At 41.2% G+C, this 27,675-nt stretch overlaps 1 protein-coding gene across 5 annotated transcripts in view; it reads right to left on the minus strand.

The window, feature by feature from the left end:
- Positions 1–462: 462 nt before the first annotated feature.
- AFF3 (AF4/FMR2 family member 3) overlaps positions 463–27,675 on the minus strand; it is a 551,602-nt gene continuing 524,389 nt past the window's right edge. For 3 of the 5 annotated variants that reach the window (XM_040623578.1, XM_040623577.1, XM_040623575.1), the window contains 6 exons: positions 19,679–19,742; positions 17,185–17,321; positions 11,827–11,898; positions 10,149–10,242; positions 7,225–7,274; positions 5,875–7,071 (listed from right to left, as the gene is read on the minus strand). In XM_040623578.1, the coding sequence (XP_040479512.1) occupies positions 6,705–7,071; positions 7,225–7,274; positions 10,149–10,242; positions 11,827–11,898; positions 17,185–17,321; positions 19,679–19,742 (784 nt within the window). In that variant the 3' untranslated portion in view covers positions 5,875–6,704. Of the gene's footprint in view, positions 4,191–5,874; positions 7,072–7,224; positions 7,275–10,148; positions 10,243–11,826; positions 11,899–17,184; positions 17,322–19,678; positions 19,743–27,675 lie in introns of those variants that run through there. The other 2 variants (XM_040623579.1, XM_040623576.1) reach the window with 1 other exon arrangement.

Raw genomic sequence — 27,675 nt, forward strand, 5'->3', positions numbered from 1 at the left:
CACATATAACTTAGGGAATTAACTTGTGTCATTAAGGAATGTTGAGTAAAACAGTGTCCCAGTGTCCCAGGACTACTGGTGGGATAGGCATCAATGAACTCCTCAAGCTTCCTATTCAACGTTTTCTGGGACACTGGGCTGTGTGCTTCTGCACGTTGTGTGCGTGCATATATGTGCACAGGAAAGACAGGAAAAGACAGGAAAGACAAATAGTAAACTGTAGTTATAATGAAGAAAAACATGCTTCTGTCTTGCTCGTGGAAAATATCAGACCTAGTAATGATAATCCATGGGAGCTACATTTAAAAAATTCATGAAACCACAGGTTGTTTCTGAAGACAGTACGAACCGGGGACCTGAATACTTATTTGAATGTATTTTGATTCCGAAGTTTCCTTGTGAAAATATTCACAGAAATTGATGGCCATTTTTTTTTTTTTACATACAACTCGGTTTCTCTCATTTACAACATAAATCATTTAATGTAACATTTGCAACCTTAGAAAGGCAGACATATTTAATCCAAGTCAGTTTATAAATTCCAATTTCACATGGATTAAAAACTGCAGATAAATTAAGTCACAATAATATCCTGTACATGCATTAAGGCTGGTGACTGCTAAAGTCTCTTGGGTATCTACAAACAGGAAATCACACACAGATTACTGGGTCTGAAGAGTGTCTACATCATTAAAAAAATCTTGCTTTTTTTTTTGGTGATACAGATTTCAACAGTAACTCTGGAAAACTGTGAAAAATGTTATTTAAAAATATATATGTATATACTACTGCACAGTTTCAAAGATGTGATTCATAAATAATGTTGGCTGCACTGATTAATTTTGTAACAATTACTGCACTTCCAAGGTGATGGGAACACGCAGTGACTTATACTCAGTGTTAGGCACTAGTAATATCCTTCAGGCATACTACAGTTTTATGTTAGCTGTATTGTACATATATATTTTTAAATGTATGCATTTATACAAACTGTGTATATTATGTATGGGATGTTGGAAATGTACACATCACTGTTATATGATACACACATCATTGTTTTACATACTAGGATAAGTTTTAGTGCAGAAAATCTCATTGCATTGCATTCCATGTGTTCAATCTAGTACACAATTTGTCAACTCTTCAGATTATTTTTCCAGTACATTCTCCTTTAGATAGTGGGTCCGAGTTTCCATTTGTAATCTGAATGTTTCCAGAAATATCTGTTTTAACCAAACCTCTCTTTCCAGGCACAATCCTGCATATAAGGCTGGTCTGTGTAGAGAGTAGTAACAAATCCCAAATTTTGATCAGGAATATATTTGGGTCATTTTCTCTCAAAGGTAACTCTAACATTGTGATAAAGGAAGGCATCCACTCAGGTCATGGAAGGATTAAGGTCAGTTGAACTTGTGTTGAACTTCTGAGGAAATAATATGTCTTCAAATGGAAAAAAATGGTAATAGACATTGTATGTTTAGACGGGAGAATCTCTAGAAGAATCTACATGAAACTGTGAGCAGTGGTTGTCTTCGGGGGATGGGACTTACTACTTTCTACTTTATACATTGCTGTCTTGTTGGAATCTTTACAATGAGCATGTATTACTTTTATAATCCCAAAACACAAGAAAGGTATTTCTACTTTGAACAAAGCTAAATAAAAGGAACAAGTTATGAATGACTTTCACAAACAACAATCAGAAGATGGTTCCTTACTAAAATCACCTATACCAAAGCAAACAAAAACTGCTGCCCTCACATGGCCTATTGATGAGATCGAAGACAGGGAGAGGACCCTGCACGCTCTGACCATCCCCAAAATGACCAGTTCCAAGTTTTGTTGGGAAACACAGGCCACCTAAGTGCTGATAAAATGCTGTGGGCACAATCAGCCAGGGGCCACCTGTGTGTTTACATGGGATTTTGTGGGTAAGCACATCATGGGGCTCCCACAAGACCTGTGACTTTAAGGGCAGGGCCAAGCAATCACCCCAGGGATACATGATGGGGACCCTGAGGTTCATCATCCCTTTACTCAAGAGTTTCAACATTTCATCAGAATTCAGCAAGAGAAAGTAGAACTAAGTCTTGGTCCTCCCCCCCCAAAAGGCCCCAAAATCCAGAATTTCCTAAATTAGACTCAAATTTCCAACAGAGGATGGGATCATGAACTCTGCCAACAACTAGTGAAAGGGATGTGAGGAGGACCTCAGTTGGATAAATGTAAAATAGAAATACTGGTAATATTACCAGCTGCTTCAGGGCTGAAGTCAAATGCAGATTTCGCACACGCTTCACTGGCTTCATTTCCCTTCAAACCCTTCACTTTCAATTCATTTCAAATCACCGAAGTTGCTCATTCATTTCGAATCAGTGCTTAGAATTACAGCAGTCTTATTTCCCACCTACAGGTCAGGTGACAAAAATATGAACATTACAACCAAACAATTAAGCGCGTCAGGGAAAGCATATATCACTATCTATTATAAATGTTTTGTGCCACCATCAACTTGGAAAATGGAGCATTCCACATATGACATTCACCTGTCTTTCTCAGACCATCCTGGAGCAATTCTGTCAGGTGAGAGGCTTCAAGGACATTATTTTTGTTTTTAAGGATATGGCAAGGTCTATCCTCTTCTGTACTAATTTTTCTTTTTACCAGTATTTTTTATATCCAAGTATATTTAACAAGAAGACTAAATCTAGGGCACTATAAGAGACTATAAAACAAGTAAGTTTCAGACAAAAACTGTAAACAAGGCATCAAAAAATTAAAATGTAAACTTCATAAAAAAAAAAAAAAGACAAGAAAAGAATCAAGGGCAAGACGTAAACACACCAGACACTCGGGATGGAAGCATGATGTTCTGGTCGTTGCTACCCCACACAGATCGGCAGTCCTTGCAAAAATAACTTACCCTGCGCAGTAAACAGCTCGCTAATCAAAGCCTGAAACACAGCCCCCAGATCGAAATGCATTAAAGGCCTGCGTTCTGCACGAAAAGTGAGAGGATCAGACAGTCTCATGACAGCGAATGGTTCTCAGCCTGAGAAGCAGCAGATTACAGACTCCTAGTGAAGAGACATTCTAGGGAATGTCCTAATTTGGCCAAGAACATTTGTAAGAGAGCTACTGCAGAGAGAAAAGACTTGAAAAATATTGGCTGACAAATGCCATGTGGCTCTGTGGCCACCGTGTCACAGTGGCAGGAAGAAACAACACATGTGCTGGGTAGGCTTGTTGTGGCACGTGCAGAACCTTCCAATTCTTGACTGAGCTCCGAGCACAGTTGTCTTTTAGTGTCGGTTAGCTTTCAAAGACACTGACTTTTTACCAAATCCCAGTGCCATGTTCATATTCTTTTGGGGGCAGGGCAGGGAAGGCCTGTGGGATTTGATCCATTTGCTCATAACGCCTTTCGTTGATAATAAAGTTAGATGGAAGGGGTGGGGATTAGACAAAAGGCAAGGTATTTGGTCACATGCAATCTAGTAAACGTCCAGCACAAAAATAACTGACTTCTTTTCATTATTCAATTACCCATTAATACACACAATCAAAAATTAATTGGGGAATAGTATATTAATACTGAAAGTAATCAACAATATAAGAACTAGGTTCATCTTAACTGGCAGTCAAGCTTTTGGTGTGCTGTATTGCACCTGGTTAACTAACCCATGAGATTTTGGTTGAATGTTCTAAGAAGTCATGGTTTAGCTTTGAAATAGAAAGTGTGTGTGTGTGATTTTGTGTGCATGTGTGTGTGTAAGCGTATATTCTCTAATCAGAAACCTCTGATTACTTTGTCTAGCTTGGGATTATGGAAACTAGACAAAGAAAATGTGTTCTAAAGAGCTGTATATCTTACACACATACAGGCAGCTTCTTTCACACCCACACATACAAACACACATGCCCTGGGAAAAGACCATTGTTCGATGCTGAAGAAATATTCACCGCAGTTTGAGAAATGCTGTGGCTGGGGACTTCAGTAGCACAGTGTCCAGAAACATTGAGCCGTCCACGGAGACGAGAGCGCAATTCAGCTCAAGGGCAAGGTCCCTATGACAGGTGGGTGCTGTTCCGCAGCCAGTGCAGGCCCTGCTGGGAGTACTGGACCAGATGTTCCATGCTGCTGTGCAGGGTGACAGGCCCCATGAGCAAATCCAAGTCGTTGAAGAATTCTAGGGGACAGAGAGAGTGGTTTGAGTGACACACATGCTAAGTGTGCTACGCTGGGAGGCCCAAGTGACTTAAGAAAAGAATTCCATTCCTCATCTTTATATAAATCAAGCATTTTCTATTCCATTATGCAACTTTAGCATTTAATTGAACAGAACCCATAGGTGGAGAACTCATCCTGTATCCAAATGATTCTATTGGCCATTTCTCATTTAAATGAATAACATTTACTGAGCTAAAGAGCAAGGAAAATTTACTTCCTCAGACTGCATTGTCCTTGTGCATGAAAGCTTCCTACCCTGCATGGGGGTTGTGGCCCTGTTGCTCCTTATACTGTACTCAACTGTAGCATGTGCTGAACCCCTGGAGTGAGTCCAAGGAGGAGGCGCCAGGCCCCTTGGGGCAAATCGAGATGGGTTCTGAACAGTCCTCCTGAGGTCACCTTCTAGTCCTGGGACATACTCTAGGTTTGTCCTTTCATTAAGTATTTATTAGGTGCCAAGGCACTGTGCTAGGTGCAGGAGGGTGGAAGTAGGGGAGTATACCAAGGTGAACAATGTAGGCTCTGCTCGCTCAGAGATCACAGTGTAGTGGCCAATAGAGACACATTCATCCGGCTGTTACGCTGTCATAACTGGATCACTGAACAACACTCCTTGAAAATATAATCTGGGAGAAGTTTTGCAGAGGTGCTCATGTATATGCTGAAAGAAGTCCTGCCGGAGAAGGCAAGGGAGAAGCTAGAGAAGACTCCCAGGTGGCTGGGAGGATAGCCAAGGCAGGCATCCAGGAGCAGAAGAGGGGAGGGGGAGCGGGTCTGGGAAGCAATGCCGACTTTGCACTGGACATGTAGCATTGAGCCCTCTGGTAGGACACATCCAGCAGGCAGCTGGCAGTGCCATCTGGAGCGTGGCCTGCTCAGGGTCTCCCAAACTGGCCACGTCAATTTTTATATGTCCTGTCCCTTCTGTTTTGTCGACCTGTGATGCCCACCCCACTGCGTCTCAGCCACACAACTACTGTTTGTTTTTCAAAACCCTGTCCCATGCCAGTTCCTCCAGGAAGCCTCTCCTGGTGGCCTCCGTCCCCTGGCATTGACCTCCCTTGGCATTCCCATTAGATTTTTCAGGGTGTGCGACCTCTGGGATGCATGTTATGTACTATCTGGTTTTATTATCAATTTCATGTACTCAGGACCCATCTGCTTCTCTGTGCCATTAATTCCTCATCTCATTGTGGACATTCTGGTCTTGTCCTCAGAAGCTTATGCTATCATGAGAACAAAATTCGCATTTCACGGCTTGCAAGTGAGGTCAGATTTGCACTCTTACCTGCTGCTGGAGGGAGAGTAATAAATTGGTATAATCTTTTGGGAGAAAGTTAACAATATATGTCAAGATACATAACAATATATATCTTAAAGGAATCTATACCTGTTGACTCCCAAATTCTCCCTCTGATGAAAATAATTAGAATATGGAGAATGATTTATATGAAGATATTTATCATAACATTATTCGTAATAGTAGAAAAAATTGGAAGTGACATAAATGTCCAACAAGAAGGGAATGGTTTTTTGGTTTTTTTTTTAAAGATTTTATTTATTCGACGGAGACAGAGACAGCCAGCAAGAGAGGGAACACAAGCAGGGGGAGTGGGAGAGGAAGAAGCAGGCTCATAGCGGAGGAGCCTGATGTGGGGCTCAATCCCGTAACCCCGGGATCACGCCCTGAGCCGAAGGCAGACGCTTAACCGCTGTGCCACCCAGGCGCCCCAAGAAGGGAATGATTTTGAGAAATCATGATACTTTATGACTACATAAGCACTATTATGACAGTCTTCTAGAACATCATAAAAGATGTTTTTGAACAAGTCAGTAACATGGGAAAATGCCTGATACAATGTTAAAATGGAAACAGACAGGATATAAGACTGGATATGGACTGCAATCTTATTTTGGTAAGAATCGTGTGTATTTGGAGAAGACTAGAAGAAACTTCAGTAGAATGTTAACAGAATTATTTCTTGGTGATAAGATTACTGATAATTAAAAAATGTTTTTCTCTGTAGTTTTCCACATTTTACAAATTTAGCCACAGTAGACATGTGTTTGTCTTATAATCTGTAAAAACAAATCTTATTTAAAGAGAAATAGAGCTTACTGTTACCTAGAAAACACTCTTTTTTCAGTGGTAAGTACCTATTACCTAAACAGCTAGGAACATTCATCCTCGTTAATCAACCAATCCATTCATTCATTTAATGTTTCAGCTCCCAGCTGTGTTCTAGGCACTGTGTGGGTGTTGGGAACACTAAGCTGAATAGAACGTTACTCCCTACCTTCAAGGAGCTCACCGTCTCAAGGGAAACCATATGTGCATGTATTCATATAGGTATCTACATCATTTCTATGTATCTGTATCCTATCTGTCTCCACCTTCACCTCCATCTCTAATCTCCCACAGTCAAGATTAAGGTCGGTCAAGGCACAGGAGGCCGTGAGTGAGGGGGAGAGGTCAGGAAGTTTCGCACAGTAGGTGACAACTTCTATTATGTCTTCTCTGGTACATGATGAAAACTTGCTCGATGATGTCCAGGGTAAGGCTGGCTCCCTGAGCTGTGGTGGAAGCACGCATGCACTCCCCAGAGGCACACACACCTCTGTTTTCCTTGGCCAGGTTGTCCGCCATCTCCCAGTAGTCATAGCTATGGAGAATGCTGTTGGTGATGCTGACGTGATTGGCTGCCATCTGGTGGATGCGCTGTGGGATGCTGACGATGGTTGAAGGGGACAGGGCGCTGGCATTGGAGAGGCTCCCCTGAGATCCCACGGAGCTGGTCGGGGAGGGGTTGGGAGACATAGGGGATGGAGTTCCAGTGCTCCTGGAAGGGGAGAGCGTAGATAAACACAAGAGTGGGGAGGTTGGTACCAGGTGGGGTAGAACAGCCCCCCAGGGTACTGTGAGCAAAGTAGCACATGGCCCGGCATCATGCAGTGTCTCATTTATCACCTTTACTTTGGAGAAATGAACTTACTTTCCACTGGCTCCCCATGGAGATGGGGCTTGGGCAGCTTTAGATGAATTCTGCAGGAAAATAAAAACGTTGACAGTGAGTACCATCTGTTTAAGTTTAAATAGCTGACAGTAACATGTTCTCAGGTGACCGTTGAGAGAAGTAATGGTAGAGACTGCAGAAAAAGTGAAGACTCACAGAAACTGGATCTGGGAAGTTAAAATTACTAGGCTACTGGTTTCTTTTCTGGAAGCTAGTGGGGGGCAGTTGCATGGCCTGCTGGATTTCACAGTGGGCTAAAATGGAGAACTCACCACAGCCTGGGTTTTCATGCACCAAATTCTATGTACCAAATTAAATCGTAATCCTGATGGTCTGTTGAATCCTAAACCAGCCTAATTTTTTTTTTCAACTAGCTTAATTTTCCTGAAAAGGAAAAAACAGCAGGAGTCACTGCCCGCCTGCCACACCCACTGAGAACACCTTATATTTAAATATAGGGCAAATGTGCAGGAACCACTGACATACATTTAATGCCTGAAAATATATGAGACACCAAATTGTATTGTTTTGACTTAGAAGCTTAAAAGTATTTCTCTTAAAGGAAATTGCTGTTGAATTTTTCTAAAAGAACAGATTAAAATATATGTCCTTAACAGAGTATCCAAACTGATTTATCTGAGTATTTTGATTTAGGATGTTATGTTACATGAGCCAGCTGTTTGCATCAGGCATTGAAAAGAAGTTTTGCCTGTGGCAAGGAAAGTTGCTAAATGTACAGACAGATTTCCTCTCTGAAAGCCTGATAATGTGTTCTTGCACATAAGTCTGAGGACTAGTAAAGAGAAGAATGGTCTTTATGATACTGATTTGAATTTTCCCATCCAGAAACAAGAACACAGCCTGAGCTTGCCCCGAGACAAGGTGTTTCTTTTGGTTAAAAAGGACTTTATCAAGTGGTGAGTGATTTTTAGTTTTTAGTGGAGGTGTTACCAACATGGTAAGAAATGGCCTAACAGGTGGCAATTCTACAATTGCCTTCTGGCCTCTTCTACTACCAGGAAGCCCTGTGACTGTAAAAACATATGTGATGACCAAGCCTTTTTTTTCAGAGGCAGCTTTGTACTGATAAAACACATTCTTTATGGACAAATTATCACCAGCACGTGAAGGTTTCATGATCCCTGAACTTTTTTTTTAAGATTTCTTTTCTTTTCCTTTTTTCTTTTTCTTTCTTTTTTTCTTTTCTTTCTTTCTTTCTTTTTCTTTTTCTTTCTTTTCTTTTCCTTTTTTCTTTTTTTCTTTTCTTTCTTTTTCTTTCTTTTCTTTTCCTTTTTTCTCTCTTTCTTTCTTCTTTTCTTTTCTTTCTTTTTCTTTCTTTTTCTTTCTTTTCTTTTCCTTTTTTCTCTCTTTCTTTCTTCTTTCTTTCTCTCTCTCTCTCTCTCCCTTTCTTTCTCTTTCTTTTCTTTTCTTTCCTTCTTTCCTTCTTTCTTTCTTTCTTTCTTTCTTTCTTTCTTTCTTTCTTTCTTTCTTTCTTTCTCTCTTTCTCTCTTTCTTCTTTCTTTTTCAGAGCGAGGGCAGAGGGAGAGGGAGAGGGAGAATCCTAAGCACGCTCCACGCCCAGCACAGAGCCTGAGGTGGGTCCTGATTGCAGGACCCTGAGATAACGACCTGAGCCGAAATCAAGAGTCAGAGGCTCAAGTGATGGAACCTCCCAGGCGCCCCCACAATCTCTGAACTTTAAGTAGCATTTAAATGGCTTTGAATTAAGGGTAATTACCAATAAACCCTGGAGGGGAAACTCTGATGTTTAAGTTGTGTTCTTTGTTCATTCTGTACATATTCATGGATGGCATACATACTCGCTAAAACTTTTTGTATCCCTTAAAAGTTCTGTTGTAACCTCTGTGGCTTACAGAGTTCAGATTCCTTTTTTATTCATGCTTTTTTTTTTTTAAACTCTAATAATGCTCTTCAGTATTAGCTCTTAGATTCTGACTTTTTGGAAACGACCTCTCTTGACCTTAGGCCCCCAAAGTAACGGAATATGCTTAGTGTCTGTTCTTGCCCATTATGACACAGAATGGTCGATGTGTCAAAACAGTTCTCTCCTTGCCTTAGCACCTGGCTACTCTACATGCGTGACCAGGAAGCAGGTGGCATGCTGGACACAGCCCACGGAACCTCCAACATAGCCTGGTCAGCAGAGATGATCTCTAAGAAGTGGAGGCTGGGGATTAAATTAAAGGATCTAAATGATGGAGTGTATCTGACAAAGAGTTGGTGGAGGTGGAAATGGTATACTTTCTTGTTTCTATAGACAAATGAACAGCAAAGAGGTCTAGAAATCTCAAATGCATTATAACTTCATGTCCATTTCACAAGTACAGCAGAGAAGGCTTTCTTTTTTTTTTCATTCCCCCAGTGAAAATGATTTCATTTCCTGAGATAGGTAGAAGTTAGCCTGGTTTCCAATTTCACCCTTGTATTTACCCACTGTCATTATCCTAGTGCCTCTGAGTTCCAACAAGCCATTTCTTATCATTTAAAACAACACCCTTATTAAAAATTAAATGAGTTACTGGAGGGAGCTACGCAGGAAGTTCTAAGTAGTTACTTCTGAGAGGAAGAAGCTGTAAGCGAACATGAGGAATTGGTTAGCTACAAAGGGGAATTTCCTAGGACACTGGAGTGGGTAATAGGATCTTCTTTCTCCTGAGGCCATGAAAGTACTTGGACATGAGGCAGGGGGATGAATTAGACGGGCTGTCACGCCATTCTCTGAGCCCTGAACACCATGAGTATGTCATGAAGGGACTACTGTTGATATCAGAGGGTTCCTGTATTCCCTCCAAAGCCACAGATTCTACCAGGCTGCAGAAAATGTCCTTGACCAAGAGACCACCGGATACAAGCAACAATGTTGCTCATTAGCCAGACAATACCTTGAAATAGTCGATAAGTGCTTTTGAATACTTCACAGCGTGGTCCCTTTTGAGTCGAAACATCCGCCAGTACAGGAGAGCCAGGCAGCGGTAACTGCGGCGGAAAGAGAGAAATGGGCCCTGGGAGCATGACTGTGTCCTCCGCCAACACGACTTAGACAAAACTTGTTCTAAGGCACACCATATTCATATCACGATTACATAAATGGGATATTGTTATACTTACGTTTATGTCTGTTAAGTATCTGACCTTCCTTGTGTTCAAAAGATCTAATTCAAAATTTCAAGGTGTTATTCCATAACTGTATTTACTACTAGGTCTCTTAGCTTTATAGCTTCTTTCTTGGGGCCAAGGGACAGGCCATTTTCTTCTTCTGCCACTAGAGGGCAGTCTCTCTCCATGGGAGGAGTGAGGGAGAGCTCGCGCACAGCTTTCACAGTGACTGGGAGAGTCTCTGGCCAGAGCCACCTTCCTTCCTGACTCCCCCTGGCGCCCCCGGCCCTTGGCAGTGTGGGCTTTGCTGAAAGAATAGCTCTTTGCTTGTTTGTATTCCCTTCACTTTTAAACTACTTTACTGGACTGGAAGTAGTTCAAATAAAGTAACAGGTATGAATGTCTTATAAACAATAAAAACTCAATGCTGAGAGTAGTTATCATTATTTCATTGTTTTATATTTATTATTTACATATTAGTATTCTATCATATAATATGAAGTATTAATCATCATTAATTTGTTAATCCTTACATGGAACTTTGAGTTTGAAAAGAGCACAGAAAGCCTTTCCTCAGACACCCTCTTTTCCTTGGTGCTTTTCACTCCTAATTATTTGCTAACTCAGATCTGGTGCTGACATGCTGAAATGCCAACGTACCACTTAAAACTTACTAGTCTCTTCTGAGCACATCAACCTGCAGATGATGTAAAACTACCTGAGGACCCTCTCTTTTGTATATGTTGCTGTTACTTTTTTTGAGACTTGATTCTCCGCCTCGCATATCAGGTTCTAGAGTAGAGTATGAACCAGTAGAGAGCAGAAAATGCTGGATTTCTATAGCTAGATGTCCTGTGATTTGGGAGAACGGGATGAGGTGTCTCAAGGAGATGTAATGGGGAAAATTATTATACTCACATAATCAGTACCGTTGTAATCATTACAGATACAGAAAAGATCTATTACATGTTGGTGAACAGTTTAAAAGAAATACTTCTATTATCACTGTGTAGTGAACTGCTCCTTAGATTGATGTGTTGGGAACTTCAGCCCATCATCTTGATTCAGTCATACTAATCCCACATGTAAATAGACAAATGGATTATTTTGATTGTGTCTAAAGTGTTAAACAGAAGAGAAATGACATTTGGCCCAATTCACATTCAAATTATTAAAACACAGACCTACCTGATTTTAAAGTTCGGCATGCATTCATGTGTGCGTACACACACACACACACACACACACACACACGCACAGAAACAATTATGCTTGTGTAATGGACCTGTTGATTCTCAATCACTGTGAATTCACATCGTGAGTGGTATAGCAGCAAGAAATGGTGTGGGCTCTCCCTGGTCACCATTAGAACTGCATTTGGTTTTGCATGTCAGAAGGCACTAGTTTGCCAATGAACATACACAAGGCTGAGGAAGCTATTTTAAGCTGATATCATGCACTCACCATAATGCAGCCAGTTGTTTGTCCTCTGGGGTGGCATTGGGGCCTGAATGTGTTTTTAGTCTCATAGCATACCTAGGGGGAGAAAAAGAAAAACCAAAGAAATTAAAAAAAAAAAAAAGCTTTCTTATTAATAGAACATCTTTTATGATCGAAGTTCTCTTTGCCCAATACTTAGTTTTTCATAGCACTTGCTGTTAATTCTTTCTTCCTTCTCTTTCTTTTTTCTTCCTTCCCTCCTTCCTTTCCTCCCTCCCTCCCTCCTTCCTTCTTTCTTCCTTTTTCTTTCTTTCCCCCCACATGAATCTTTCTTTTCTTTTCTCTTTCTTTCTTTCTTTCTTTCTTTCTTTCTTTCTTTCTTTCTTTCTTTCTTTCTTTCTTTCTTTCTTTCTTATTTAGAGAGGGAGGGGGGTGGGAAAGAAGGAGGGAGAGAATCTCAGGCAGACTCCCTCCTGAGCATGGAGCCTGACATGAGGCTCCAGGTCATGACATCTTTCTTTTCTCTTTCTTTCTTTCTTTCTTTCTTTCTTTCTTTCTTATTTAGAGAGGGAGGGGGGTGGGAAAGAAGGAGGGAGAGAATCTCAGGCAGACTCCCTCCTGAGCATGGAGCCTGACATGAGGCTCGATCTCATGACCCTGAGATCATGACCTGAACCGAAATCAAGACTCGGATGCCCAAACTGAGCCATCCAGGTGCCTCATCTGTTAATTCTTTCTTAAAAGTTAGCTGATGCCGCCCCATTTCCCCTAAGCATTACACTACTATGACAACTCGAACAAAATGACTTTCATGACCGTCAAGCTACTTTCTGCTCCTTAACAGTACAAGTTCAAATGCTACAGATGGTTGAGAGTGATACCAGTTCAAGCATTACCCAGGTGACACATCCACTTTTACTAATTTGGATTTATGGCTGAGTGGCCGACAAGATGGAGTAAAGTTTAATCCTTCTAAACCAATCTCCAGAAAAATGTTCACTCCCTGTACTCAGATGAATGCTTGGATTTACCCCTTTTTCATTGTTCAGGAACTCTTACTTTGATGGCTGCCTAAGTGTCCTAGGTGCATAACTAGTGGCTTTTATGAACTTTACTTAATCCCTCTTATTTCTCCAAGGAGACTATGGCCATTCCATTCTTCCAATAATATACCAAGTTACTTGCAGACTTTTTGAGAGAGCTCAGACAGTAGGTGAATGGTTAGAAAGTCCTGGGTTCAAATGTGATTCAGCTTCAATTTCCTTACCGATAAAATAAGACTAATACTGCTGATCACATAGCATTGTTGTAAGGATAGTATCGGTAACGGTCATTGTAAATGCTCAAGAAATGATACTGTTATTATACTAGCCTCCACACCATGCAGATTTGTAGGGTCTTTGAATATACCTCTGTGCGTAGTTTTCCTAGTGGTTGCTCTGGGTATTTACAAATGCGTATGTGCCTTACCACTGTTCATTGGTGTTAACATGATCCACCTGGAGTGAAGCATGGAAACTTTATTTCCATTTAGGTCCCTTTACTTTACTTACTTCTAAATAATGTTACCTTGAGTATCAGCTGGTGGTCTAATTTGGTCTAATTTTTGTTTTAATCACTGAATAGGATTTGTAAAACTTATGAGGAGGACAGGTTATCACATGAATCCGTATCTCTGTTCTTGTGTTGTCCTTCCTTCCTTTCTGATGCTCCAAGATTCCTTCATTTGTCATCTCCTTTCACACTGAGGAACTTCCTTTAGTCAATCTTTAGAGGTTAAAAACAAATACTCTGTTTTTCTTAGTCGGAGAATATTTTTATTTTCTCTTCATTCCTGCATAATGAAGTTTCACTGAACCTAACCTTCACAGTTTGATGGGTTTTCTTCTTTCAGCACTTGAAAAATGTCATGCCACTCCCTTCTGTCCTCCATGGTTTCACTCCCTTCTGACCCCTACAGGTAATGCGTCATTTCTCTCCCACTCTCTTCAGGATTTTTTGGTGGTTGTTTTTAGCTTTCCAAAACATAGTTATGATGTGCCTTGGCATGCATTTCTTTGGGTTTATCCTACTTGGGTTTTTCTCAGCTTCTTATACCCATAGGTTTATGTTTTTTGCCAAATGTGGCAAGTTTCAGCCATTATTTCTTCAAATACTCTTTGAGTCCCACTCACTTCCTCTCCTGAGACTCCAATGATACACATGTTGGATCTTTTGTCACTGTGCTTGAGACTCTATCCTTTTTTTTTCAGTCTATTTTCTTTTTGTTGTGCAGATTGGATAAATTCTATTTTCTATTCTCAAGTTCATCAGTTCTGTCTGTGTTGTTTTATTGGGAAAGGTCTTCAAAAAGCTGTGACTGCCAGTTGACCTGGACCCTGTGAGCTGCACCCGTGATCAGAGGCTCCTCACCTCCTCCCCTGTCCTTGAAAAGTGGGTTCCACTTGCCTTTTCTGCTCCCAGAGGCTGCTGCAAGCACACAACTTTGAGATAGTGATATGGTGTTGAGAACATCTGCACAGCATACTTGGCTGATCCCAGTTAAGCCCTCTATTAAACTTTAAGATTTGGTGGGCAGATGCAGGGATCCATTCATCTTGTGGCCACCCAAGTAAACTTTTTCTCTTTGCTTATTAAACCTGCCACCTACCAACATGGAGTGGTCTGCCTCTCCCCTGCCCCCCACCATGTCTCCCTGCCCCCCATGTACAGGGGGTGGTTTCAGATTATACCTGGGAAGCTCCTGACAGGGTTATGCTCCAACACATCTCTACTCTACTACTGAGCCCATCCAGGGAGATTATTGTTTCTGTTATATTTTTCATTTCTATAATTTACATTTGGTTCTTTTCAAAAAATAACATATTTCTTTGCTGAGATTTTTTAAAAAAATTTTTTGGTTTCTTTCAAGAGAATTTATCATTGTTTGTTGAAGCATTTTTATGATGGCTGCTTTAAAATCCCTGTCAGATAATTCCACATCTGATTCATCTTGGTGACTGGTGTCAAATGGTTGTCTTTTCTCATTCCAGTTGTGATTTCTTGTTTCTTGGTATGATGAGTGAGTTTCTATTGGACATTTGGCTATTATGTTAGGAGACCCTGGATCCTACCTAAATCTTTTCTTTTAAAAGGAATTCACCCTATTAAGTTTAGCAGGCAGGTCCTGGCCTACTTCTAGGCTGCAGTTCCAATTACAATTTAATTTTCAGAGCCTACAAAATAAATATTATTAAAAAAAAATAAAGTTGCTTCAGGTTGAAAAAAAAATAATTTTCAGAGCCTTTGTGGTGCCATTTTGATTTGTGGTGCTTGGTATCCCTTGGGGAGAAAGGAATTCTCCTGCCTATGGTGATAAAGAGGGCATCCTGAGCTGGACAACTGTGGTGAGATCCCCCTTGCCAGCGCTCCCAGCCCCAGTGTCTTTCAGTGGGGAAGGAGAGTCTTAAGCCTGGGAGGCAACATGCAGATTTAAGTGGTGAATTAATGCTATTTTCTGACTCAGATAAGAAAAATTTCTTTTGCCTTAGTTTTCTTTTCTTTCTTTCTTTCTTTCTTTCTTTCTTAAGATTTTATTCATTTATTTGACAGAGAGACAGCAAGAGAGGGAACACAAGCAAGGGGAGTGTGAGAGGGAGAAGCAGGCTTCCCACTGAGCAGGGAGCCCAATGTGGGGCTCGATCCCAGGACCCTGAGATCATGACCTGAGCCGAAGGCAGACGCTTAATGGCTGAGCCACCCAGGCACCCCTGTCTTAGTTTTCTGAGTAGTTTAAGGGTTCTGTTCAGTCTGAATTATCTAGAAAATAGATTGTGTTCTCCATCATGCAACGATACTTGCATCAGTGAACAAGTGCAGCACATCAGCACCTCCAGTGTATTTGACTGGCATCAGGATGTTATTGCTGTTTGGATTTGTTTATTTGTTTTTTAAAAATTTGAAGGCCTTAAAAGGGGCCATGCACACTCCAGTTCACCACAGGCCCTCCGACTTGCTTATTTGTTCATTCAACTATTTATTGAGCACATACTATGTTCTAGGAACTGTTCTAGGGATTAGGGATACATCAATAAACAAATCAGAACCCCTCCCCACCAAATTCCCTGTGTTGGAGGCACTTGCATTCTAGGACACCTTACTTCTTTGTGTCCATCCAGTGTCACCATTTTCTTACCTGCCTGTGGGTATCTGAGTCTGTACTTTGCTCTGAGGAAGGAATGGGAGAATCTAGGATCTCTTAGAGTCATTTTAAGTATTTTACTGTGGTGATTTATTTTCTTCACTGACAAAAATAGCATACCATGTAAGAAAATAGAATGAGGAAATTACCAATACATTGATGTAGTAGAAATATATTAATAAGAAAAATGACTGAACAGTGTTGACTCTCAAAACATTCTTAAGAGGTGCTTTTTGAAGATGATGTATTCTCTGATGCTGGGATGACAGTTTCAAAGGCTAGAAACTACTTACTGAAGGAGGGGTGGTATAAAATATCAAGTTGTATTTTGGGGCCAATGCGGATCAAAAAGGTTATAACCTAAGATGAATAGAAATCTTTCATCTGGAATGATGGGGGTACTAAAAAATATCTAATATTAGGTTGCAAAGAATTCCAGAATTAGAAAAGTCTCTTAAAGTTAGTTTTGGGGAAGAATAATTTCACATATGAGTATTAAATATTATCCCAAGCAGTTGAGACATAAACTATATGACAAGGTTCTCAGTAGGGTTCATGGATGAGATTCCCTTCAGGGTTCATTAAAAAGACATTAAGGATGTGTCTTTCTGGGTCTCCATGATGGAAGACAAGAGTCTCCCTTCCAATCCCTTGACGTGCCTCTGTTAGAAACCCTGCTTCTGTTCACATTACATGTCCCAGCCCAGGTGGGGGATAGTGTTTCCATCAGGTCTAAGACCAAAACAACATCAGCACCAGCTGAGACAGCATATCATAGGAGGGATTTCCTTTCCTAGAATCCCCCCTGAATCTTCTTTCCTCTCATCAAATACTCCTGAATCATTTACTGATGGAGTTAGGATTTTTATCATACTAACCTAAATCAGATTTTTAAGAAAGCAGCATAAAGGTGAAATTAGTTCAAAATCTGCCACGTGCCAGCTGGGTGAGGGAGGCATGTCACATCTCACTGGGACTCAGCCTCCTTCCTGCAGCAATCAGGGGTTAGAGGAGCTCTCCTGCTCGCTCACAAAGACAGCAAAGGAGGCAGGGTGTGTGAAAGCGCCTTGCGTTCCTCTTCGTGAGGATGAACACCAGTTCTTGGTAGCTGATAGTGCAGGCTGGCATTCTTTTCTCTGTATTCAGAGTACTGACACACATTCCTCACCCTCTCCACTTCCCCAGCAAGATGTGGTGCTTACCTGATGAGCTCTACTGTTTCCGAATACATTGTATAAGGAGATTTAGACTCCATTGGGCCTTGTTCCATTGCGTTTCCACACTCAATAAATGACAAAGCTGCTTCAGCGTAGTTCAAAGCCTTTCCAAACTTTTCCACCTGATCAACAGAGTTAATACAGTGTCTTCCTTGAGTATAGTTTTTTTAAATGGCATTGTCACATAGTCTATACGCTTTATTTGAGAAACCCAACTTTGAGTTTCAAAGTCCTGTGAATGGAGCTGAGAGAACAAAGCAATAGGATGCTTCCTTCTCTAGTTATTTTCACAAATTGCTACTGGTTTAGGGTAACTGAGTGAATGGTTACGGACAGAAAAATCCCAAATCCATACAACAGATGTCAACCAGAATTGGTCAGAACTACACGGTTGCTCTAATTTCTCTTTCTCTCTTTCTAACCCCTAATTGCTGGGCAACTTCTCTCCTCATCCCTCCATGCTATGCTAAATAAAAAATGATTTTGGAGGGATTATCTCAAGTTGTTTAAATTTATGTTAATTTCCCCCCACGTCAGTGAGGATATCCGAGAATCAGTGTCATATTCTTTGATTCTCATAAATCTGAATTTACACATCAGGTTCCTGTTTCCATGTATTGTTACTCTCTGCGGTAATTACATATTCTAAATTCGGATTGTATAATCTTCCCAGTTGTCACATATTCATTCATCAACCAAAACAGAATTATGCAAATACTCTACTAATCTAGGTCTTGCCTCTAAAAACAATTCTCATTCATAATGGATACTGCAGAAAACACCAATATAGAGTAAAACTCTCCCTCCTTGCCAAATCAAGTTTTTAAACAGCTTATAACCCTAAAAGGCCATAGAGAAATATTTCTTGGCAGCACTTTTCCGACTAAGGAGGTAATTTCTTTCAACAAGTATTTTCTACAGCACCCAGTTCTGTGCAGCACGCACTTGATACACAACAGCTCCTTCCAGGAACCTAGAATATATCTGAAGAGAGAAAACGTGCCCTCACAATATAGTTCAAAGTGCAAGGCAGTCTGTGATTAACTGACAAAATGCAAAGGCAAGAGTCCAATGCAAAGAGATGGTAGGCATGGAACACTATATCAAAAACTAATGATGTACTGTATGGTGACTAACATAACATAATAAAAAATTAAAAAAAAAAAACCAAAGAGATGGTAGGAAGGGAGCAAGTCAGGGGGTTCAGAGAGGCTGGGGAGGCCTCAGGGGGGAGACTTGAAAATGAGAGTAGGAAGGAATGGTATGATTTGGCTGGGTTTGGGGAGGAAGCCGATGGTGTGAGTAGCTGTGAGTGTGTGTAAGGCTCTGCGGCTGCAGGGGCCCACTGGCTGGCATGAGTGAGGGGCTGGGAGGGCACCAGCCTGGCTGGAGCAGCGTGTTGATAGGAAAGGTCAGGTTCGGTAACATGACACCGAAGGGACAATCTCGGTAAACCTTGGATGATTCAGGCAGAAAATTTCATTCTGCTTTAAACTTCAGTGCTCTTCTCCAATAGTGACCACGCATCAGCTTCTTCAGGTGACCAGAACACTCCATCAGACTGTGGGGTTGTGAGGATAAGAACTGGACCTTCCATTTCCCTTGTCTCTTTTCTGATAACTCTGCTTATTTCCCCTGCACGCCCGTGTACCTAGGCGGAGAGCTCCATACAAATAAATGTTTGATGGGCAACATCACTAGCACTGGGAGAGGAGCATGCTTCGGGTTTCAGCATCTTCAGCCCTGGAATAACACCCCGAAGGGCAATGGAGATGCCTTATTCCTCTCTGGCACCCTTATGCCAGTTAGGAATGCTGGAGGGGAACAGAACTGGAAGGTAGGAAGGAGTCTCTTCGGATGAGACCTTAAGATGGAATAACCATGTGATCTCTCAGAAAAAACCAGAAGTTTTCTATTTCTTGCCTGGAAGAGTCAAGCTTTCCAAAACAGGAGATTATCCAAGAAAGAAAAGTTATCTTTTTTTGAAAACATCAAATCATGGTGACTTTGGGGTCTTATGTGCAGCATAACAGTTTCTGTGTTGTACAGTTTCAGAGGAAGTACTAATTTTAGCAGATACATAGGCAGAACAGGAGTCTTTTTGAAAAGGGATTTGATCCTGGGACCAAGCCAAGGGTTGGCCAGGCTAACAAGAAAGAAAAATGCAAACCTAGATTTTTTTTTTTTTAAGGAACAAAATATTACCACCCACTGACTCCATTGCCTCTAGTTACTATTCAAACCTTAGAACTAAATTGAAATATTCATTTATCCAGGACTTTCTCCCAGTCAGACATTATTGGTTGAAGTCATAATTTATTGGGCTATGAGCACTTGATTATATAAACATTTCTCCATTTAACAGACCCAGCCATCCTTGTAATAGATTTTATAATTACCCCAGCTATATTGCCCCAGTGATGAAGCTGCAGCACAAACATAATTTGGAAGAACGTATCTGGAAAGAAAAGGGTCTTACCATTGCATCTGCTTTATGCTTCATCCGTTTAGCTTCTTGCATAAAATAATCTGCACTGCGTGGCCTACAGGAGAGAATACTAAATGTCATTATTGTGTAAGCACAAGATCTTTTGAAAATATTCTTCCCTTTTACTCAAGCTTGAATCACAATTTTCAAAGTCTCCTTAATATGGAATCAAGCATTTTTGCATTCCCAAATTACTGTGTATATGTGAAATATCACAATTCTTTTTCTCTTAAATTAGCTATTCAAAACACACTCAATATATGCAGATAGTCTACATTTATAGTGATTTTAACATGGTTCCCCAGTGTCTAATTTGTGAATCAGATTTCTTATTGCATGGTTAAGAAAATAAGTAAAAAATCTTATGTTACACAGTATTTGTATACAACAATCCCTTTTTATGTAAAGATTATAGACACACCTATAATAACTGTATGGATATGTATGGGTGAGCATGTTTATGTATTCTTATGAAAGTACATGTCACTTATATGCATAAATGGTACCTACAGTTGTTTGTATCTATATATAATTATTTTAGGGCTTCACAGTGAAACATGAAAAGAGGTAAAACTGTATCATTATATTCCAGTTGTAATGAAGTTAATTGTAAAGTGATGTCTACCTTGTAACAATGCAAACGTGGCATGTATTCTCCAGAGTTCTGATTAGCTAGCTGGTAAACATTAAGAGCAGACATGTGCATTATTAAAGCAATAACCCTGGCCAGCACTAACTCTGCTGGGAGATGAAGGTAATTTATACAGAGACTGATCCGAGTGTGTGTAATGATCCCAAGTTATGCTAAACTACTCATCAGACAGTACCTTTAAATGCTTAGTCTGATAGATTTTTAAAAATCTGCATACTCTGGGTACCATCAGCATAAACTTTTTTATATTATGGGTCTTTATATAATCAATAAACTTGACCTATTCATGAATATCCAATATAAGCCAGGACTTCCCAAATGAGAGGTAAGATATAAATAGTGATATTAATTATGGACTGACTTACCTATTGTTATATGCTTATTCTGAACTCTCTTCCTTCAGATTCTAATGGGTCTTTTCCCTTACTGCAATATTAGGTGGTCAGAGCATCCTTGTATCCAAAGAGGTCAAAGTGTTTGAAATACCATGTATACCATGACAATGACATCGCAATCTCAAACGTTTATCCTCATCTTAATGGTTTTAATCAATCAAACAAATAAACAAACCACAATCATAATAAATAATTAGTTTCGAGTACAAATCACAGAGGCAAGAAAAGGACCTTGGTTTTCTGTCTTTTACGTCCCCGTAAAATACTGTATTACCGTGGTAATGTGCTGAGAATATTTAACTTTTCCAACAAAGAAATAAGGAACATAGTTGCAGAATTTCCTTAATGTATAAAATGAAACTCCCTGTCCTTGGCTCATCCCTCTATCATTCTTCTTGCCACTCAGGCCTGAAACCTTTCCTTCATCTCAGTGGGTCTCTGTGGAGGTGGGGCCTGCGGGGTCCTTTATAGGAAGGCCCTGCTCCTACTGGCTCTGCTTTCTCTCGTTCATTTCCTAGATGTTCACACTTCTTCCATTCGAATGCATTTTAGTTGCCTTACTGTGGTTTTTCCCTTCCGGTCCACACATTGACCTTTGAATACATACTGAATACTGGTCTTGGATTCCAATTCTGCCAGTTTCCATTTTTGTTGTTACTGTCTTTGTTTTTTAATGGATCTTATGTTTCAGAGCAGTTTTAGGTTTACAGCAAAATTAAATGGAAAGTATAGAGAGTTGTCATATACCTTCTGCCCCTCTCCCACCAGCCTCCCTTACCTACCTTAACATCCCTCACCAGAGAGGTACATTTGTTACAACTGATGACCTACACTGGCACGTCATTATCACCCAAAGTCCATAGTTACATTAGGGTTCACTCTTGATGGTGTACTTTCTGTGGGGTTTAACAAATGTATAACGACATTTATCTACTTATAGTATCATAGAGAATAGCTGCACTGTCCTAACAATCCTGTCCATTATTTTTTGTTGCCTTTTTGCTAAATGCCCCAGCATAGAAGACCAGACCCTACCTCTAGCCCGGACCCAAACCTGACTCCTGAGCTTCAGATGAGTTCCCAGAGCCTATCTGCTCAGGAGAGGAGTTCCAGTATCTTCATCCATTCCTCTTCCCTCTTATCAGATGCTGTGAGTGCATCCTCCTTGTAAACATCCTTCCCTTCCTTAGTGACCACATCCACTACCCAGGCCTAGGCTTTCATCACCTCTCTTGGCCTCTAGTTTCACTCCCTTCCAACCTATCCTGGGCTTTAACCCTTGACCAGTGTTTGTAAAACAGGGCTTTCGTTACATCACCATCCTACTCACAGACCTAAGATCAATCTCCAGATCCCGCGGGATCAAATCTCAGTTCGGGCTCCCAGTGATCTTGCCTAACCTTAACTGTACCAGTTACTCACCACGGCCCTCAACCAAAGCTACAGGTGGCTTCCTTGCTGTGCTGTTCACATGCCATCTCTGTCTCAGAACCTCTCTGCTCCTCCTTTCCCTCTCACCTGGAACACTGCTCACTGCGTGCATATTTGCTGAGTGCCTTCTAGGAGTTACCTCTCCCTCAAATTCTTAGGCTGTGAGGTTTTCTTGGTAATTTGATCCATGCTCATCTCTGTCCTTCCTGGCTGTCCCTTCTTGTTTCCACTACACTTTTAGGCATTTAATTACCTTCTGAGCTGTATGGCTACAGTCCTTGCACATGGGCAGCTCTGTAGCTGGTACATTTTCAGCAGGGAATATGCTGTGGACATCTTTGATCTTCCCCACCCTAGAGTTTTGGGCACATGGTAGAAGGTCCATGAATCCCCCCTGAATAGCACTGAATTCATTTTGATCTTAGAAGAGAGTGGTGGCTTCTGATGGGGTGCAGCATCACAGCCAATAAGCCAGAGAACGTCTCCATGGCAACTTGAAATTCTCCACATCATTATCTGCTCCACACTCTAGTATGTGAGTTTGGTCAATTTTTTTCTTGCCCGGTTTTGTAGACCTTGTCACTAATAGGTCATGATTTCAAATGCATTTCGTTTTCATGAAAGGATTCTCCTGGCAATAAGCTATGGCATCTTAGTTTTAACTAGCCTTCTAAGTTAGCCTTAGGGATGGTGGTGTCTCCTAATTCTTCATATATGTTCCCTAATCAACACTGTTTTCATCTGCAGTCTATGGATGTATTTTTTAAACCTGAGATGGAGGCTGAGTCACAAGCTCTCACAATAGTGTACGTGGATAAGTAGCGCATCTAATTTTCTGACTGTATCATAGCAGCTGACGCTAACCCGAGATGCTGGAAAAAATGTACCGTCCGGAGGCCACTTACAAACACATTAGTGTGAATGCTCATCTTCGCATGTAATGGAAGGCTCCCTACACTGAGTCACTGAAGATTGCCTGATGGTTGGCTCATTTTCTCCTTTCAGGTGATTTCCAGCACCACGCTCCTAGAGCAGAACATTATCGACGCAGTGGGGCCAATGGGACGCCACCGAGGACTGTCCAGCAATGCAGGGGATGCGTGCTATCGTGAAGGCATCACTCTGACGGCAATGTACAAGCCAGGAGGAAAGGAGAACTGTCATCACCGCTGTGGCAGTTACAGACTATCATTTGGCCAAGGTACTCCAATAAAATCTAATTATTTCAGTGTTCAGACAGATTTGTGATTTATTCTTCTAGGCTTTTTTTTAACATGAAAAGCCTAGAGTTTTCGTTTTTCATTTAGATAATAACATTCCTCATATAGTTTTTTTCACAGTGATGGTATTTTATGATGATACATCAGTAAACCTAATAGAAGTTCAATTAAACATCATACATGTAACTAACTGTGTATCTTGGGCTCTTCAGAAATGGGGCTTGCGAGTGATCTTTTTAAAAGGCAAGGCTTAGCCATGTATATCTTTGTTGTAAGAGCTCTCTGCAACAAAAAAACTGAACACTTGATCCAAATAGAATGTTTTCTTTCTTCTCCTCACCCTCCCACTACCCCACCTATAAACACACAGCCTTAGTTCTGAGCAGCAGCAGGGTTTGAGCTACCCCGATATTTCTTCTGGCACAGGAGTAGTAGTAAAGCAACCTTGCTTTTTGTTCTGCTCTGTGGCAGATACCGAGTTGAATGGTCTCCCACGGAGAGGCTGGCAGCCTTCTTTCTGTAATTCCTACCTCTGTGAAATGCACCCCCCACCCTCCCCCCACAAGCAGAGCCGCCTGTTTTGTGAAAACTGGCAGGGATGGGAGCTCAATGTGTTTGAACAAACAGGTTCCTTGGCACAGCAGAAATCTGGATAATTTTCTTAGGGAAGTTGAAGTCCAAATCAGACAGATAGGCAACTGCATACCAAATGAATCATCATCTGATATCCTGTCAGCTTGTCATCTGATAAGCCCCATGGGTGTTACTGTGTCCCTCAGCTTTTAAGTACTTTCTTCACAAAGAAGGACATGTAAGAAGTTAGGTACAGACACCCCCCTGCTTTCTGAAAGTTTGTGGTATGCCACTTCACTTTTACGGAAGACCTAGAATGGTTTTTGCTAATCTGGAGAGGATTTTCATGCTTCCAAAAAAAGGCCTTACTGTACTAATGTAGGTCTTTCTTCAAAGTGAAGTGTAGTGCAAGGCGAGCTCTTGGAAAGAGCTTTACACAATCTTGGCTTGCAAATGGTTTCATAGGGATGCTCTACCTTCAGATAGCGGAGGAACCTGTAATTCTTTTTAATCCACTAAAGTGAACACGCCTGAGGAGGGCACTTCAGAGTCAGGGTCTCTGGCAGGCTGGGGTTGGCTTTATGAGTGTTTCTTGAAGGAAACAGGCAGACTGCATTTAAGCAGCAAGGATTCAAATGCAGGTTTTGTTTCCATTAGCCTGATGCTGGCTGGGGCCCCCGGGTCTCCAGAGCCTGGCTTCTCAGAAGCACAAGTGATCACTCGTGTCTCGTGCAGGTCATGGGCTCTTGCCCGTGACTGCTTCTCTCCTGGTCATGCACAGAAAACAGCATGTTTTCCAGGATGCACAGGCTAAGTGGAGCAGGTTTTTATCATTCAGTCCAAAGCAATTTTCTATTGAAATGGAAACTCATCACTTTGATTGTTGTTCTTCTCTGGGTGTGACATTTAACATAAAATAATTTTACAAAACCCTTAAAATGATCAGAGAACTAAGATTTCAATCAGGGAGGTCTGAAGGCATTGTCCTTCACTACTCCCCACCACCCCAAGCCCAGTCTTTTCCTTTCTCTTTTTCTCTCTGTTTCAGTTAGAACAAAATAACTTGGCTGAGAGACCGGGATCTCATAAAGGAGAAAATTCCATATGAAGAGCATAAAGGTGTACTAATGTGGGGTGCCTGGGTGCTCAGTCCGTGAAGTATCTGTGTTCAGCTCAGGTCATGTTCTCAGGGTCCTGGGATCCAGCCCTGCATCAGGCTCTCTGCTCAGAGGGGAGTCTGCTTCTCCCTCTGTTCTGTGCTGTGTCTCTCAAATGAATAAATAAAATCTTAAAAAAAAAAAAGGTGTACTAATGGTCTACCAGGAAAGGTGGGAAAGGGGGACCCTCAGGAGAAGAACAATGGCCATAGCAAGCGCAACGTGGGAGCACCTTGCCTCAATGTACTATCACCTCCTCAAGGGTTTCAACTGGTGTCCTTTGACTATATCATGCCACAGGAGATCTGACCTTTTACGTACCAGAGTCTTCCCATCCTCTATAAAATTAAATCCTTTCAGCTATAGATTGCTGAGCGTAATTACATCACAAATGCCAAACCTCCTTCCTTCTCTGCCAGCCACATTTCACACGCCATGGCCTTCAGTGCCTCGTGGTTGAGGGAGTCTTTTCCCAATGTCGGGAGGTTTAAGTAGCTGGGCTCCTTTTACTGGTGCCACAGGGACAGATGGAATGTTTGGTGGTTGTGCTGAATGTGATGATCGTGACTGACTCTTCCTTGTGAAATATAGGCAGGAGACAGTACATCCTTCTGGGAGCAGCAGGCAGTTCTGGCACTCGGGATTCGCTGGCTTCCCAACACAGCAATATGGCTGCTGGGAAAGGAGACTTGATTTCCCAGCCAAGCATTTCACCACTCAGCTCTGCTCAGGACTTCTGTACTGAGGCCTTCACGACACAGTTGTTCTCTCTCGATGTTCCTGGGCCAAGAACTCCCCTGTCACTAATTATGACACAAAGTAATTTGCAGCTCATGGCTTCGCACTAATAAGATCAGTTTCTAGGCTTTGAGTTGAATCAAGTGCTGTCACTCATTGACATAAATTCTTACAGATTTTTTTTTTAAACAAAAGTTTGGCAATCACACCAGTGTCACCTTAAAACCGTGGCTGTCAAGTAGTGAATGTCGAGCATGGCTAAATGTCGGGGAGGAGGTGCGGACACGCTGCCACCAATCTGAGCCTGCAAATTACGCAGAACAAGCTGACCTGGATCACATTTTTAAAAACAAGTGTTATTTCCTTCAGTTCCATCTGCATCCCGAAGACGCAAACTAGGTGCCTGTTTAATTGGTAAGTAACATAGGAAAAGGGGCTTAGAAGCCCGTGAATTTAAATTCACCTGCATGTAGATTCTTTATATTCACGGCGGAAAAAAATTGCAGGCATTACTCTCCTGGGAATGTTATTCTAATTCAGCTGTGTTCATTCAGCACTTGTTATTAAGTGCCCACTGAATTCAGCTGTTGTCTGAATCGCATGTTTATTCAACCATTAACCAGTATTTATAATACAAAAGGATGAGTTTACTTTTTTTCTAGAAGCTACATGATGTGGCTTTAAAAATTAAATGACAGTGTGGCATCTGTTCCTTCTTGGATCACTGTAACTGGATTTCCATCAACTCTAAATTACTCCTGGGCGATTTCTCTAGCTCTTTCCTTTCTATTGGTGGCCTCTCTGGTTGTTTCACTGCTTGCTGACACCTTCAGTGAGAAGACAAGAAAAGTGACAGGAGCCAGGTCTTCATCTGTCAAGGAGGCTGCTGGTGGGGAAACTGGCGCAGAACAGAGCAAAGCAGGAAGAGGCGGAAGTTTTGTGGTCCCAAGGCACCTTCCGGGGGAAACCACCCATGTGCCTCCCTACCCCCTGAATTAATGACTGAAGATTAATTAATTGCGTATCTTAACTCCACCCAATGTATCTGGTCCTTAGGAAGCACTCAGCACAAACCAACTGGACTTGGGAGACATTCTGTACAAGTTTAGGTGACTTCCTAGCCCAGCCATCTCTTTAGGGACACGGATTTTTATTGTTTTAAGGAAGAGACGATGCCTAGTTTTGCTTTTCAAGCTTCAAGGATCTTCCCAAGACTTTCTTAGTTCAGTGGTTGAGTGGCTGTTGGAGTTGCATGTTTATTTTACTGCTGTGGATTTCAAATCAACTGGAACATGACATCTATCTCTCCATATGATGGATATGTAAGAGTGCTTTTTTATTCTGTTATATCCATATCCATAAAAAGAGAAACAGTTTTATTGTAGCTGTCAGCCAGAAAAATTATACATATTGCTAATGGGAAGAGCGAATGATAACAGCTTCTTCGTTGACACAGATAGTGAAAAAATTATATTAGCAATAACCCTGGCAGATTGAGAAACATTTCCTCTTGTAAGTAGTCCAAGAAACTGCAGATTGAAGCACGGCCATTTAGTTGTTGCTATTTCTGACTTAGCTTTTTGGTCCATATACTGGAAAACTCCTTATATGTAAATTTTTCATATGTATGTTTAATATCATTGTATTCATACATGTGAGACCCTTGTGTGTGTGTTTAAATATCATGCCCTTAACATCACCTGCTGGAAATTTTGGATGTTTTAAGCACCTTAGGGTCTAATGCACGTTGTGTTTGATCACGGTATTAGATTATGATTTCTGAATGCAAACCGTGATGTTGTCATTAGACACAATACTGATC

This window comes from Ursus maritimus, unplaced genomic scaffold (assembly GCF_017311325.1).
Source record: "Ursus maritimus isolate PB19 unplaced genomic scaffold, ASM1731132v1 scaffold_6, whole genome shotgun sequence".
NCBI lineage: Eukaryota > Metazoa > Chordata > Mammalia > Carnivora > Ursidae > Ursus > Ursus maritimus.